Source organism: Rhinolophus ferrumequinum (genome assembly GCF_004115265.2).
Source record: "Rhinolophus ferrumequinum isolate MPI-CBG mRhiFer1 chromosome 15 unlocalized genomic scaffold, mRhiFer1_v1.p scaffold_54_arrow_ctg1_1, whole genome shotgun sequence".
Lineage (NCBI taxonomy): Eukaryota > Metazoa > Chordata > Mammalia > Chiroptera > Rhinolophidae > Rhinolophus > Rhinolophus ferrumequinum.
Window position 1 is genome coordinate 16,258,528 of NW_022680357.1, and position 15,967 is coordinate 16,274,494.

A 15,967-nucleotide genomic window follows, 5' to 3' on the forward strand; every position below is an offset into this window, starting at 1 on the left:
TTTTAACAAATCAGGAAACTGATTTCAGACAAGTAACGGAACTTGCCCAACACAGCCCAGCTCAGTGGTAAAGCTCATGGTCCAATCTGAGGCCAGCACCAAGGCTTTTAACCACGGACAACCTTGTCTCCAAACACCCACGGCTTACCTCCCATACTACAACCAGACGCTTAGTTCACCAACTGGTAACTGTTCCTTTCTTGTGAGGCAGTTATTCTTAGTGTAAGCCACACACGCATATGTATTATATAGTTTCACTCGATCGCTCACTTTAACAAAAGTCTATACCCCGCCCACGTGAAAGTGACGGCAGACTCAGTAGCTACCTTTTTTTTTTTTTTTTTTTTTGAAGTTGTGAAATCTAGATAATTTATTTTAGGAAATGTGTTTGTTTAGCACATTTAGGAAGTAGCTACCTTTTTATTGTCATCCAGAACCGTGTTCATGTTTTCGATCCAAATAGCATCCACTGGCCCATCGAATACAATCCACTTGCGCTCCTCAGACATTGAAGACGCTTGCTCCCGGAACGTGTTGGCGAGAACGCCGTCAGTCCATTCATGGCTCACGAGGTCAAAGCACCCGTACAGTTGCCCCATGGTGATGGCTTTGGGGTTGATGATCCTGTACTCCACGGGGAATTCCTCCATCTGGTTGGCTGGGCAAGAAGGTCCCACCCGCGTTACAAAGGTTCTAGTGAGACCAGACCATCAGACAAGAGACGACGCCGTCTCCAAGTCCACCCAACCTTTAGAAATATGCCACCTGAGGACAGGGCTTATAAAGACCGGGATACCTGAGTAGGCAATGCCTTAGGCTGCTAGGTTATGACAACCATTAGTTTCTCACCATAGTTTCTCCTGAAGTTCTATGGGAATTGGCCTGGGCCTGAAAGAACTGCAGTAATAAAGGACAGAGGTGCCCTATTACCAGGCCTCTTTCCAGACCTCGCTCTGTCGGCTGCCCTGAGAACCGTGGCTTGACTTGACATGAGGAAACTGCTGACAGGAAAAAGATTCTGGAAAACGATAGCTACTTTCCTTTTCTCTATCTGAAGGGCTAGTTTAGCCCTGAAACCTCTGCTTTAGCGGCTCAGTGTGTGCCCTGAGAAATGCACACTGTCGGAGTACTAGGACCCACCTGGAATATACAGGCTGGTAGATGGCATGTCATACGTATTTAATAACAGAAAATGACCACACTTTTACATGACCCTTCAAAGTAAGGAAAAGATGGAGTGTGTCAGCCATGAATTAAATAAAGAACCATTTCTGCAGAATCCCAAAGCAAAGACAAATGGGGTAGCCTCCTTTCTCTTCGTCTAGTTGCCTAAACTATATTCAAATGTCAAAATTATTAAAGTTTGAAATGCCCAAATTAGTTACGAAAGCCAAGTGAGTCCCCAAAACTAAAATCCAACAGTAATTCAATTATCAAATGCTAATAGAAAAAAAATGTCAAAGTACTGGAAGGGATCGTGTAATCACGGCCCACAAGGCACTGCTTTTCAAAACCACAGGCATGTATTTAATAAAAAACAAATAAAAAAAACCCAAAAAACAATTTCTCTGGCAATAAACATATCTTCCATTTGTTGATTAGGAACTGCTGATAGGTTATTTACCTGCAAACTCTCATTAAATTCTCACAATAATCCCATTTTACAGCTGGGAAAACAGAGGCTAAGAGAGATTTACTCATTTGCCCAAGGTCTGGGTCTGGTTCAGAAGTCTGAGGTCTTATCCTCTACATTAAAAGGAAGGAAAGGCGGGAGGGAAAGAAGAGGAAGGGATGAAGATCTAGGAAGAAAAGGGAAGGGAAAGAAACCATGCAATGCTTTGCTTTTAGAATTATTTTGTTTAGGGCAATGGCAGGAATTTCTCTCTCACTGGGGAACCTTTGGAGAAGCCAACTGTTCAGCAATTGAGAAAATTCCTCCAGGCTTAATGACATGCACACAAAAGCCAGTTAGAAGCTCCCTCTCTCCTTTATTTTCTGCCTGCAGACATCTGTGTGCCAGATTCTATTTCTGGCTCTGATGTCACAATCCAGGGATGGCAACAAATCCAAAAACCCAGCCTGGCATTATCTCCATGGAGCCGGCCAACTGAGGAAGGAGTCCTGTCCCCAAGGAAGCCGGGATGTCAGCTTTACCTTGGTTTAAATCACTCAGAGCTGCAGCCAATACTTTATAAGCACAGGTCTTGCCACCCATGGGGTCTCCGACGATCATAAAGCCATGTCTCACCATCATCATCTCGTAGATCTGAGAGGAGAGATCATAAGAAATCCGTCATCACAAACGTGCAAGTCAGAAGAAGACGATGCGGAAGGAGGGGTCAAAAGGGGATTCCCACGTCGCTCCCACAGTTCACCTTGGGTGAACCAGTCCTTTTTGAATATATTGATTAAATAGCTTTCGGATGAATAAATGTATATGTGTGTGTCACATTATTTAAGAGATGGGAACTATTTATTCCACACCTATCTACGTGCTAAGCATCAAGTGACTTACCGAAATGATTCATTTCATCCATTCAGGTGTCATTAACCACCTTCTAATGGTGGAATACAGGGCCCAGGGGAGGCTGTCACTCGCCCAGGCTCATCAGTGGCACAGCCAGGATGTGAACACTGGCTCTCTGACTTCAGGGCCCCTAACCTTTTCCATTTGCTTTTAAAGAGGAAAGGGAAACAGTAGTCATTTTAGCAAATTGCATTTCTATTGGAAACCTCCGTTCTCAAGGTCTAAATGCTGTTCTAGCTTGATTGGAACTCTCAGGAGAAGAAATGGATTTTCGGAGCCAGGCCGCATGCGGTAAAACATAAATGACCTTCCCTGTAATTGGTTTGGGGATGGTCATGTGACTTTATCAGCCCCATTCAAAGCTAACCCTAAGACTCTGGCTGAAGCCACTTGGACAGTGATGCTCTCTTTTTTTCTGAGCTTGAACCTAGCACAGCTCAGTCTGGCTGTTGTGGACCCAACTGAGAATGAAGTTTTAATGCAGAGATAGCCCGGGAATGAAGAAAGAGGTTCCTGGTGACATTATATGAAAACGTGGGTCCTGCTGTGCCAGAGGTCAAAATATTCCTACACTTTTCAAGTTAGGTAAGTGAATATATTCCCTTTTGTTGATTAAGGCAGTTTGAGTTGGGTTTCTATCATTGGGAATAGAGAAAATCCTAACTAATTCAAAGCTCGATGCTCCCAAAGGGAAGACCCCAAATTTAAAAAAGAAACCTCAAGGAAGATAGTCATAGGAAAAATACTGGATTTGGAACTTCAACTTGGAAATGAAAACTGAAGGCATAACAGATAAAGATGCCTTCACCTCTACCTCATCTTCTTCAGGCACCTCTGACTGCTGTCATTTCCGTTCCAACGCGCCAGTTCTTTCTAATAACTCCTGATTTCAGCAAACAGTGAAACAGGTACATTCCCATGTGGATACAAGAAACCAACCTGGATAATTTTCCCAATAAACCAAGGAACTGGCTGGAGTTTCATCTTTTTGATGTTCTTATTCAGTGCTTCCATAAAAACTTCGTAGTCTGGCTTTGGAAGAACAACTCCAGGAAACAAATCTGATATAATTCCCTGGTAGGAAAAATTCAAGAGAAGGTAGAAAGGATGAATTATCAGCTATATGACCTCCACGTTATCCAAAGATGAGATCTACAGACAGCAGAAATCTTTGACAAACTCCAAACTTCGTTTTTCCTGCACCGAAACTCTTGAACAATTACAAAGTCTAACGCTATCTGTCCAACATGATTTTCCTCCCCAGTAATTTTAAACGTCAGCAAATATTTAATGAGTCTCTGCTATCTTGCAGTCATTGCACTAGGAAAAAACAAAACAGTCATGATTTCTGTCTCTATGGCTTATACAACCTGGTACAGAAGACAGGCATGAAAACCATTATCAAAGGAAACTAATTCAATTTGATGAAAACAACTACCCATACCTAACAGCAAATATAGGATGGGTGAAAGCATCTTTATTAAAATCAGGAACTAGACAGAAATGTTGCCGTCACCATCATCATTTAACGTCTGGGGGAGGGTATCTGGCAACAGGGACGCTGGCAGGAGACGGAGAGGGTGTGGAAAGGGTGCGAGAGAAACGTGTGCCCTCCGGAAGGTGGGTACCAGCGCCTGGCCCAGGCCCCAGACCACGGCATACCTGAAACAGAGGGACATCTTGAGCCAGGAACTTGGCCAGGTTGACATCCAGCAATGCCCGGAGCAGCAGGACGCTCTCGTCCTCCTCTGGGTACTTGAGCTTCAGGTTGCCGGCGGCCGTGAGCACAGACTTGACGGCCCGCATGCCGTAGTCATAGTGATGCTGGGAGGAAAGTTGCTCCGAGCACAGGCGGTAGGTCGCCACAATCTTCTGGGCGAGACTGGGAGGCAAAGACACATGTGCAGGCCCCCGAGACCCATGTCCTGCTCAGCAGACGGTCCCACCATCCCGGGCCCCCGCAGGAACCAGGTTTGTCCGTGGAATGATGGAGGGGCCCTGTCATTTGACGGCCTTTCAACAGAGTTGCCATCATGAGCTAAGGCAGCATTGTAAGTCTCTTTGCAAATTAGGATGGAAGAAAGCAGGCACACGCATGCGTGTATAACACGTGCTGTGTGCGAAGTTCTATGTGTATGGATTTTTGTGGGTAGATGTGAAAGTATGTATACACACACACACACACACACACACACACACATTTGAGAAGAATAAATCAAACTATTCACAATGTTAATCCCCAGAGAGTGGAACTGAGGGTTACTAAGGCGAAACTCCCTTTTTTCACTTCTGTAACATTACGATCTTTTTCAATGTCCACGTTTCACTTTTTAAATTTAAGAACCAATTCAAACTTTAATGTACTCAGCACACAAGACATGGATACTCATGTGCACTGCCATTTCTTATTCTTGGGCACACAACTGGACCACACGGCCTAGCCTCCCCCGCAGTTGGGGGTGGCCACGCCACGGAGCCCCAGCCAGGGGCACCGGAATGAAAGGGGAGTGTGCCACTTCCAGCCTGGTCTATAAACATGTCCTCCATGAGACGGTTCATGCTCACGTGTTGTAGCTGGGACATAAGTAACCCGGGTCCTTTCCCTTGGGGCAGAACTACCTCTGATCACCGATACCCACTTTGGATTCCCAGGAAGTGAAAAATAAACTTTGGTTATGCTAAGCCAATGAGATTTGGAGGTCAAGGTCACCTAACTCACATCCTTATGCACACGCCCCATGTGGGGTGGGGGGTCCCCACTCTGAGACGGAATCACTTCGAAAGCATAGACTGTTGCTCACCAGCTCCTGACACAGGGCTGGACATGAGGTTGGTGGCTCCATAAAGGTCTGCCAAGTGAATAAATAACTGACATCAATAAATAAAAAAACATCAATTAATGATGGCCAAGACAATGTAGAAAGACAAAGGTAAAATTTGGAATAGGTCAGTAACAGCCATTTCACAATGACATTAATAACTCTAGGTGCATGTGAAAAAGACCCTGGTGTGTGTCTGTGTGTGTGTGTGTGTGTGTGTGTGTGTGAAAACTGGGTAATACTGAAATGAGAGATAACCCAGTTGAATGAAGCAAATAAATATTATATTGATAACAACGTTAATTCTAAATTATATTAAAATTTCTCCTTCAATCCTGGAATAATTCCTGTGTGTCAGTCTTGCCTTAAGCCATTCAGGAATGTGTGTGCACGTGTGCATACACACAGGTGCTAGAGTGAGCGGTAGGCAGGAGATGAGGGGCTGCTTTCTTGAACAGAAGTCCAGGTGCACAAAAAGAAAGAGGAGGCCTTTTCCCGGGAACCCGGGTCGCTTCCCAGTCAGCGAGGGGTCAGGACCAAGGCCAGGGGTAGGTGGATTCAGATCAACACGTGAGCAGAAGCCTGTTTCTCCATTTCTCTTTTCTTCCAATGGGAAACCCACCTTGACTCCACCACACAAAAAGGGCCTTTAGAATCCACTGGAAAACCATAGTCACCTACCTTCTGGAGTCCAGAAACCCCATCGAATAGAGAGAGATTTCTCCAATGAGCGCATAATCTGGCACCATCATGGCCACTGTCCGGAACAAAGCCTGGAAAGAAAGAGCCACTCAGAAACTGGATGCACACAGCGAGGGTGGGGGAGGCGCGTCTCCTGAGCAAGCAGCAGGAGTGTGATCGCCGGGGCCACTCCAGAGAGAATCAAGGAAAGGTGGGCCGGGGGACAAGTCAGCGCAGAGGGACCATCTTCCCTGGACAGACCCACGGCTCCACTGACCCTCCCACGGGTCCTGTCCACGTACACGCTGTCACACGGGTCCCTCCATGGCTGTGTGGAAGGCCCTCGGTGCTGCTATCCTACCACCTCATTCTCCTAGGCCAAATGAGCATTGTTCAACCCTTGAAGCTTTCCAGTGTTCAATATGGTCAACAGAAGTCAATGAGGAACGCAGGACCAACATGTAGCAGAAGAAGGCTGAAGTCAGAGCCATCTTGATTGGAGTCTTTGTTCTGTTACCAACTAGCTGTGGACAAATTAAGTAACCCCTCCAGGCTCCGGTTCTTTCGTCTCTACATGGGCTGACAACTGTACCTTCCTCATGATTATGGGAACAGATGATACCACATAAAAGAGGTGCTTCAAAAATTGTGCGGCACGTGGTGGGCGCTCAACAAACATCAGCTACAGTGATTATCGCCTTAGATCTTAGAGGAGGAGAGACTCGCCCAAGTCACGCAGTGAGAGGGAGAGCCGGGATTAGAACCCCTGGTGGTTTGGACTGTACCACGCTGTCTCAGGGAAGCAGCTTGTGCAGGACTAATGTGGTTGTTGGCTGAGAGGGATGCCGGGGGAGTTACAGCAACTGGGTGGTAAAAACGAGATGCCTGGGTCCAAGTCTCGCTGACCTGTGTTGACCTGGAGGGTAGAGCCACCCTTGCGGTCCTCCCTGACTCTTCCACTCCCAGGGAGGAGGAAGAGCAGTGAGTCTGAAGAAGATTCCAGGGCACTAACCAGAAGGTGCTTCTGGCAAGTGGAGGATCACGTGTAGCAGGTCCTCTAGTAACGTTGTTTCATTCTGTATCATTCCGTCATAACACAGATGGAGGAAACGAACTCGTGTATATCCAGTCGCCTGTGGTAATACTGGTTTTGTTCCGTGGCATTTCGCTGAAGGTCGCAGAACCTATGGATGCCGTCCAGTGAGGACTTCCTGCATTAAAGGCAGTGAGTGGGGCTATGACTGGCCTCTCCCGTGTGCGTCTCCATTCAAGGGGACGGAGCAGTAACTGGGAGCAGTAAAGAGGCAGGCCTGGAAGTCTCCCTCCGGTCGCTCTTCTCACGCAGGCAGGGTGCTGGGTGCTCTTCCCACAGGAGGACACCCCCGTCCTGTCTTTGGCATGCTGACGTCATGTGGCGCTTACCCCCTGGGGGGTGGCGTGGCTGGCTCTTTCTTCTCCTTCACAGGCACTTTCCTTCTCCCACTAGCAGCAAGGCCCATGACTAGTGCCGTGGCTGCAGCTCAGGCCAGCTCAGCAGGAGGCAGGGGACAAACAAACCATCTCACCGGCGGGCTGGCACTGCCTGCTTAGGTATAGACACCACTTAGTCCTGAGCAGCTTAGTAACACAGGGGAGGGCGTGTGGTCTGGTCTGGGTGCGTCATTCCTATTGACCTTGGTTATTAGGTATAAATCCTCGCCTGCCCCATGAGACCGGGTCTGGGGCCAAGTGCTATCTTACTGCCATCAACACGCCACTCTTCCTTCTCCCAGCTGAACACTGTCACCTGGTCCCATGATGTGGCTTCTCTGTGAGACCCTCGGGTACTTGCAGTTGTTTCTGTGCCACTGGCACAGCCCGCATCCGTGGACGCTGTTTACCTTGAGGTTGTCGGGCAGCTCCGCCCTGCCAGCATAGCCGGGGTTCATGGTGATGAAGACAGCGCACGTTGGGTTCAGAGAGAGCTCGCTGCCTTCAAAGACGAACACCTTCAGCTTCCGGATGATGGCTTGTTGGATGCTGAGAATCTGCTGGGCCACCACGGACAGCACCTCGACCTGCGGCAACAGGGGCTGGCTGAGGTGCGCTCCAGTTTCCGGCAGCCACCCTCCCCACTCTGCCCCAGTCCCCTGCGCGGAGCAAAGAAAGAACCCAGTCACCTGAGAACCAGACCTTCGTATTGAAAATCAGGAGCACAATGTGGGGTTTTGGTAAAGAAAACGAAAATTGGGGTGTGTGTGTGTGTGTGTGTGTGTGTGTGTCTGTCGTTTCCACAGTATTTGATCTTTGTTCCAGCACCCAGCACAATGCTTGACCTATAACACATATGTGAACACTGTTTGTTGTTTGAATTGCACATTTCCGTTTCCTGAGCTCAATTCCACGCCCAAATAGAATCAATCACCCCCTCTTCTGTGAGGCCTCTTTTGTGCCACTACTGTAAAGGTCCATCATACTCTACTTGTTTCATTTAATTTTTATTTCTCTTTGCTAGATGGTAAGAGTCTAGAAACCATTTATTACTCCTTTGTGAGTATCTGATGACATAGTAGCTGCTCAATAAAGTTCGGAATGAGCTAGTGAAAGAATGAATGCAAGAGGGTGCACGTGTGTATAAAATATGCATCGTGTATCTGTGGGGCTGTTTTTTGTTTCATTCATCGAGTACCTATTCTGTGCAAGAGATACAGAAGAAGCACCAGGCCCTGTCCCTGAGGAGCCGGGAGCCTGTAAAAAGGCTCCTGCACCTCCAACCCCTCTATGCCCCCGAAGCAGGGTTACCTCAATCCTGTTGAACTCATCAAAGCAGGCCCACGCTCCAGCCTGGGCCAGCCCCTTGAAGAACTTCCCCATGGCTTTGTAATCCAGACCATCTGAGCAGTTGAAGACCACACACTAGAGAGAGGGATGATGCAGGCACCACTCAGGATGAATTCCCTAACAAATGAGTCTCCCTGCACCGTGAAACGGGTGGGGCCCACTCTGCCTGTTCCATGACCCCACCATGAACTCCACGCCGACTTCTCTGGACAGGGGTCCGGGGAGGGATGGGAGGACAGGATGGGGGTGGACAGCATTTCTCTACCTGCTTGGCTAAAGCTTTGGCCAGATCTTTGGTAGTTTCTGTCTTGCCTGTCCCAGCTGGACCCTCTGGGGCTCCCCCAAGATTCAGCTTCAAAGCCCCCATCAGTGTCCTAAAGGGAAGAAAATAACTCAATGCCTGAGCCCTAAGATGCAGGAAAGACACCGGCTTTGGTTTATTTTGTTTTGACTCACACAAATAGTTTAAATATTTTCCCTGATTATATGACCACCATTGTTAAAAAAAAAAAAAAAAAAAGTCTGTTTTACTCATCATTGCAACTTCAGAGGCTGGCACAGTGCCTGGTGCGTGGGTGGCACCCATAAGCATTGGTTTGAATGAATGATTCTAATGAAAAATGAATACATACATAAACGAATCAAAAAATCCTCATAAATCCCACATTCCAAAAATCACCAATGTTAATGGTGAAAATAAATGTGTTTCTCCCATTAGATTATGAACTTTCGAGTTCAGGACTCGTATTTGATTCGGTTCCACATCCCCAGCAAACTAACCCAGTGCCTGGCACATAGAAGGAAAAGATAAATGTGAGAAATGAATGATGTGTTACCTGCGTCTCTACAGACCCTGCATGAGCCTCTATAATCTCGTTAACTACCTTGCAATCATCTAAGTATGTCTCTCTCCCTCACCCCATTAGCTTGAGGGCCCCTGGAGGTCATACATGGTCCACAGGAAGGTTCAAAAAATGGCTGTTGAATGAATGCATGCATGCATGAATGAATGAATGAATGAAGAGCATAGGAAACAAATGACTGAGGACGTTGAAAGGAGAAAATACTCAAGTATCATCTCTATAACTACAAAAATTTTCATTGTAAGGGATATATAGAAAATCAAAGAAAATCTGAACATCATAAAATTGACCAGTTCACACAGTCCAGCTTCCTAATGTTAAGAATTCCAAGGAAAGTGGCCGAACACGTTCTGTGCTGAGCGCAGAGTGGCCGCAGCTCTTCATCAGGCCGCTGGCTGAGCTCAGAGCCTCCTTGCCTGGTCCTTCCCCTGGCCCTTTGCTATCTCTCTGCCTGGGCTCTCTGGGCACCGTGGACATTGCCACTGGAGAGCTTTCTCCTTAAGGACTGAGCCATTTTCAAGGGCGGACACCACCCTTTGCTTGCTGGCTGAACCACACTAATTGGCATTAGGACTCCGACCGGGTTCTCGCTTCTGGCCTAAGGCCCATCTGTGGGACCAGAGTGACGAAGGGCAAAACTTGAAACCCTGAGACTCTGACAAACTCCAGATGCCCCTGACCTTTGTCTCCAGAAGGCATTCCTTCCGGAGTTCTCCAGGCAGGCAGCCTCCAGTCGGGGGAGCCTGGGCCTAACCTGTAGCAGCGGTCGGTGAGGGGTGTGATGACCAGGCGGGGCGAGTTGCCCAGGTACTCATAGCCGTACTGGACCTCCGTCGTGATCATCTGCACCTGCACGTCCTGGGCCTCCCAGTAGTAGCGCAGCTGCGAGATCCACTGGAAATCGTTCAGGTCACACACGCTGTCCTCAGACAACTTGGCCACCACGTCGCGAGCTGATGGGACGCAGACAAGATGCACACATACAGACCCGTCAGCGCCTCCCATCTCCACCGACTTGTCAGGGGAGGTTTGGGAGGTTTGAGGACGTCGCCGGGCCACCCCTCTCTCCTCCACTGTAGGCTCAATGGCCTTCCTTGCCCACCCCCAACCTGCAGGCAGCATTTCCTGTCAGAAGCTGATCTTTGCTTCTCCCAAGGAGCCAGGCAGAGTCCGAGGCACTGGCAGCACTCAGTCCACAGTACAGCAGAGGCAGGAAAGGTATAGCTCTGAAAGCAGACCGCCTGGGTCCAAACCCAGGTTCTGCCATTAACTAGCTCTGTCTGTGGCTGCAGGCAAGTTATTCAACCTCCCTGTCCTTCAGTTGTGTGATCTATTAAATGCGGGTAACAAAGTACCTACCGTATGGGGTTATAATGAGGACTAAGTGAACATACAGAGGGTGCCAAAAAATATATATACACATTTTAAGGATGGAAAACACAGTATGAAAATTGCAATACTCAATATATACCGATAACAAAAGATGAATACAAGTCATGTGTATATGACTTGTATTCCCCCTGAATATGTGCATATACACACATACATGTACACATGTAAATATCTACATATATTCACATACATAGATATAGGTAGGTAGGTAGAAATAAACAGACAGACAGATAGACAGATTGACCTGTGCCTGGCATTACCGTGTTTCCCCCAAAATAAGACCTAGTCGGACAATCAGCTCTAATGCATCTTTTGGAGCAAAAATTAATATAAGACCTGGTCTCACTTTACTCTAATATAAGACCTGGTCTTATAATATAATATAATATAACACCGGGTCTTATATTAATTTTTGTTCCAAAAGACGCATTAGAGCTGATGGTCCTGGGTCTTATTTTCAGGGAAACAGGGTACAGAAGTATTAGCTACTGTTATTCCAAAACTCTTAGGAGGGCTGACCCAGAGGGCTTGGCAGTATGTCGTTACCCCGAGTGCCGTCTTATTCCCAGGGTGACCCGCCTGGCCCTGCTCCAGGCCTCTCGGATATCCTAGGAGGATAGTCGGCTTGCCTGATACGGTCAGCAATGGAAGGGGGCTCATGAGTCATGGTTAGATGCATTCTTTCCACCTGGGGGCCTGAGAAACCAGCTGGGAGATACATTTCCAGGTTTTCTCCTTTCTCTCATAGGGCTGTTGGCCTAATTGAATTTTCTCACAGTGATGTGAGCCCCGAAGTTGAAGAGTGGACAGGGGTTTCTGAGAATCACTCATTATTTTTTAGGTGAGTCACAGGCCAAGGGCAACTGAGAGCTCAGAAGTAGTACAGCAGCTAGCGATCAGGATCTCAGGAAGGCGACTGTGCAAAGGGATGTCCCCAAAGACAAGTCTTATCACAGTAAAACCCAACACCCTGCCGATAAGAGCCCTTGAAGATTACACCAAAGCAATTCTGTCCTTCCTGAGCACTTGACTTCCCTTCCAGGTTCTGGAGAGAACCCACAGAGCGGTAGCAAGAGCAGGGGTCTGCGTGAGCGACCCAAGAGGAAGATAAATCTCAAAGGACTGAGTTGGTGACGGCTGCACTATGCTGTGTGTGGGGTCTGTGAACCCAACGACTCTGGGGTACCCGGGGCATTCACCTCACCGGCACGTATGACTCCCACCAGCTGGGTATGTGGCCAGATGAAGGTCGCGGCCTCCCTTCACTTGCCCTGATTTTATTTCGACAGATTTTCAGTCTATCCAAATGAAATCAGATTGAAATGAACATCAGCTGTAAGGAAACCAGGATGCCATGAAATGCCAGCAGGAAGCTGGGTGTGTGAGCAAGAGACACACTGTTCCCAGGCAACCAGCCTGGTCCAGCCCTAGTTTCCTTGGTGATGAGGGTGTGAGGGCCTGAGGGTGGTTTGTTTTACATAAAGACCCCAGTTCTTCCTCCTCCGTCCTCCTCCTCCTCTTTTTTTAAAGGAAGAGCTGGAAGGTATCATCTCCCACCCACCCCCTCCCTGCGTCACTGCCCATTTCCTGTGTCTGGGGTTTGGAATCAGACAGACATAGGTTCAAACTACCATAGAGCCTCTGCTATTCACTAGCTGTGTGCCTCTCGGCAAGTTAGCTATCTCTCTAAGCCTCAGGTTCTTCATCTGAGAAATGCGTATAAAGATGACATCATGTATGGCAAGAATTTAGCACAAAGCTTGGCACCTCGTGCTCAAAAATGTGATCTCTGCTCAGCGGAAGGAAACCTTGGGTTGAACCTGACACGGCTGTGGCCATCCATCACTGTCTCAGGAAGAGCACAGCTGGACAGAAGTTGGGGACGGGAGGGGAACCTAAGATGGACAGACTCAGAAGCGCTGCTTCTCTCCGTACCCCTCACCTTACTCTCAGTTGGAGAAGCCTCTCCCCAGTGGGAATGGAGACTGGAGACCGGAAGCCCTTCATCCCCAGGAAGGGAGCAAGGGACAAGCCTGGCACTGTCCCTGGACTCAGTCACGCCAGGCTTACCGTGGACATCAATGACCGTGAGGGCCCCGAGGGTGAGACGCGCCCCGCTGCTCAGCTTCCCTCGCACCAGCTGGACAATCTGTGCAATCTGATCATTGCTCTTTTCCAGGAAGTCCTGGCAGGGGCATAGGAGGGGACAACTGGTGAAACTGGAGTCTCCTCCGCTAATCCCTTCTCAGAAATGGCACCATCCACCACCCCATAGGCCAAGCCAGACGCCTGGACGTCAGCCCTCAAGCCCCCTGGCCCTCAGCTCCAGTCATAAACTTCTAGACTACATTCAAATGCATAACACTAACTGAAAGCAGCCGAATTTGAAAGACTACATACTGTTTGATTTTATTTTCATGACATCGTGGAAAAGACAGAACTACGGGGGCGGAAAACAAATTGGTGGTTGCCAGAGGCTCGGAGTAGGGAAAGGGGGTGACTACAAAGGACATGAGGGAATTTGGGGGATTACACAAATATTTGCGTTTGTCAAAACTCAGAACTGTACACTAAAAAGAGTCTTACTGTATATAAATTATACAGTAAACCAGAATTACCAAAAAAAAAAACCCTGAAATTTTTTTCAGATTAAAGGAGACACAGGAGATATGAAAACTAAACCCCTGTAAACATGCAATCCTGTATCACACGAAAAAGCATGAGTGGGGCAGCTGGCTACACTGAGATAAGCCAATTCAAAGGTCTACAGATTATAGTATTGTATCTTGCACCAATGTTGGTTTCCTGTTTTGGATAACTGTACTGTGGTTATGCAAGATGTTAACATTGGCGGAATCTGGATAAAGGGCGTATGGGAACTCTTTGTAGTATTTTTGCAACATTATTTGTAAGCCTGACATTATTTCAAAATAAAGAGTTAGAAAAAACAAGAATGAATTTTTAAAAACGAAAAAAAATCCACTGTTGGAAATTCTGGAAGCAAAGGCTGATGAAAACTCAGAATTCGGCAGCCTAGGATTTCTGTCGAGGAAGGACAATGAGAGTTCTTGCACTTGTAAAACTCCAGGACAGCCCCACGTCCAAATTCTCAGTCCCACCCCATGGGGTGGATGCCAGGAGTATTGTTTTTTCTTTAGAAAACATGGCTACTCTAATGATATGTCATTCAAATCTTCATGGAGCTTGAAACTCCTCTGCAAGCTTTATGACAGGCTCACTTACCGGGAGGGTCTTTTCCACCATGGCTTGGGACACCGCCTGGGTCCAAAAGATGGAGGAAACGCAGATAACCACCTGGCCAGGCCACTGTAATACCCAGTGGTTACGAGGGACCTGTGGGAGTGCAGTCGGGTCACTTCATCTTCAGTGATTTAAACTGACTTCTTAAAAAGTAATCCCCACCACCTCGCCCCTCAACACAAATAAAATTCTTCCCCACGCAGAGGCTACAAGGCTTGACATCCCTGGGATTACTGATTTATGTCTTCCTCCCTGAATTTCATGAAAAAGAAAAAAAAAATCACCAACAATCTCATCAACTCAACGTTTTTTTCATGCTCCCATCAAGGGATGTTATATAGTTATAATCAAGGTGGTATACAGAAAGCGTTCAGACTACTCTTTTTAATGGCTACATAATATTACAGTGCGGCATCACGCAATTTTCTTAGTCATGGCCCCTACTTTTTTTTTCCCCCCCTACTTTTTATTTAACTAAGGATCAGGCAAACTGTGGCCCAAGGGCCAAATGTGACCATGCCTGTTTTTGTAAATAAAGGTGTATTGCAACACAGCCACACCTACTGTTTACATATCATTTAGTTTCTTTTTCATTACAAAGATAAATAGTACGTGTGGCCTGGCCTTTACAGAAGCAGTATGCAGACTCTTGCATGAAATAATTCCATATAGGTAGCCGTTTTTCTTTCATTTTTGATTTACAATAAAACATAAGACCAGGACTGGCGTTTCATCTACGGTGCAAATACCACTGAGATGGACAGCAGGTGGGAAGGTGTTAACAGAATATTCTTTTGTGTGCTCGGAGCAAGCTGAAGAGTGACTGCCACAGGTTCTTTTCTCTTAGGCCTTCTGTCCTACCTGTTTCCCCTAAAGCTTTGGGGCTTAATGAGTTGTGCCATTCAGGGCATGTGTCCTGTAAATGAAAAGCTTAGGGAGGATGCTTAATTGGAAGGGGCTCTAAACATACCCCGTGCCATCAAATCATTTCCCAGAAAGGACTGGCCAGTAGCAACCACAGGCTTCAGGCTAAACTTCTCCTCTTGTGTCATCTGCTTCTAACAGCAAACGTTTTACACAAAATATGTACACTACCCCAGGACTTACACGGAAAGGGGAGAGAAGCAGAGCGGGCTCAGGTATCACCCAGCAGGATGAGGGTGGGTTTCTGGTACCCTGTTTCCCCGAAAATAAGACCTAGCCGGACAATTAGCTCTAATGCGTCTTTTGGAGCAAAAATTAATATAAGACTAAGTCTTATAATTATATAATTATATAATATTATATAAGACCTGATCTTACATTATAGTAAAATAAGACCGGGTCTTATATTTGTTAAGTCAGCTACGGGAATGGTCAAAGCGGTGGGAGCCAAGTCATACCCCTCTGCCAAGTCAGACCCCTCCTCACATGACAGAAACTGAGGCCCCTGGTGTTTCCCAGAAAAGGCAGCAGACCGCTGGTGCGATAAACAACTTCGGACACAGCCGCTCACGCCCGATCTGCGCTGGGGGGGGGCCTGCTCATCTGCCACCTCACTCAGCCAACCCCCACCCCAAAAATCGCATATATGATGCCTCCCTTGCTCTGCCCTGGGTGCAACT

At 47.3% G+C, this 15,967-nt stretch overlaps 1 protein-coding gene across 5 annotated transcripts in view; it reads right to left on the minus strand.

Annotated features, from left to right (window-relative positions):
• Window positions 1-15,967, minus strand: part of DNAH3 (dynein axonemal heavy chain 3) — a 121,555-nt gene that overhangs the window by 55,728 nt on the left and 49,860 nt on the right. For all 5 annotated transcript variants that reach the window (XM_033102055.1, XM_033102054.1, XM_033102056.1 and 2 more), the window contains 11 exons: window positions 14,346-14,456; window positions 13,173-13,287; window positions 10,465-10,663; window positions 9,113-9,221; window positions 8,809-8,922; window positions 7,908-8,084; window positions 6,028-6,119; window positions 4,190-4,409; window positions 3,467-3,601; window positions 2,155-2,266; window positions 417-658 (listed from right to left, as the gene is read on the minus strand). In XM_033102055.1, the coding sequence (XP_032957946.1) occupies window positions 417-658; window positions 2,155-2,266; window positions 3,467-3,601; window positions 4,190-4,409; window positions 6,028-6,119; window positions 7,908-8,084; window positions 8,809-8,922; window positions 9,113-9,221; window positions 10,465-10,663; window positions 13,173-13,287; window positions 14,346-14,456 (1,626 nt within the window). The remainder of the gene's footprint in view (window positions 1-416; window positions 659-2,154; window positions 2,267-3,466; window positions 3,602-4,189; window positions 4,410-6,027; window positions 6,120-7,907; window positions 8,085-8,808; window positions 8,923-9,112; window positions 9,222-10,464; window positions 10,664-13,172; window positions 13,288-14,345; window positions 14,457-15,967) is intronic.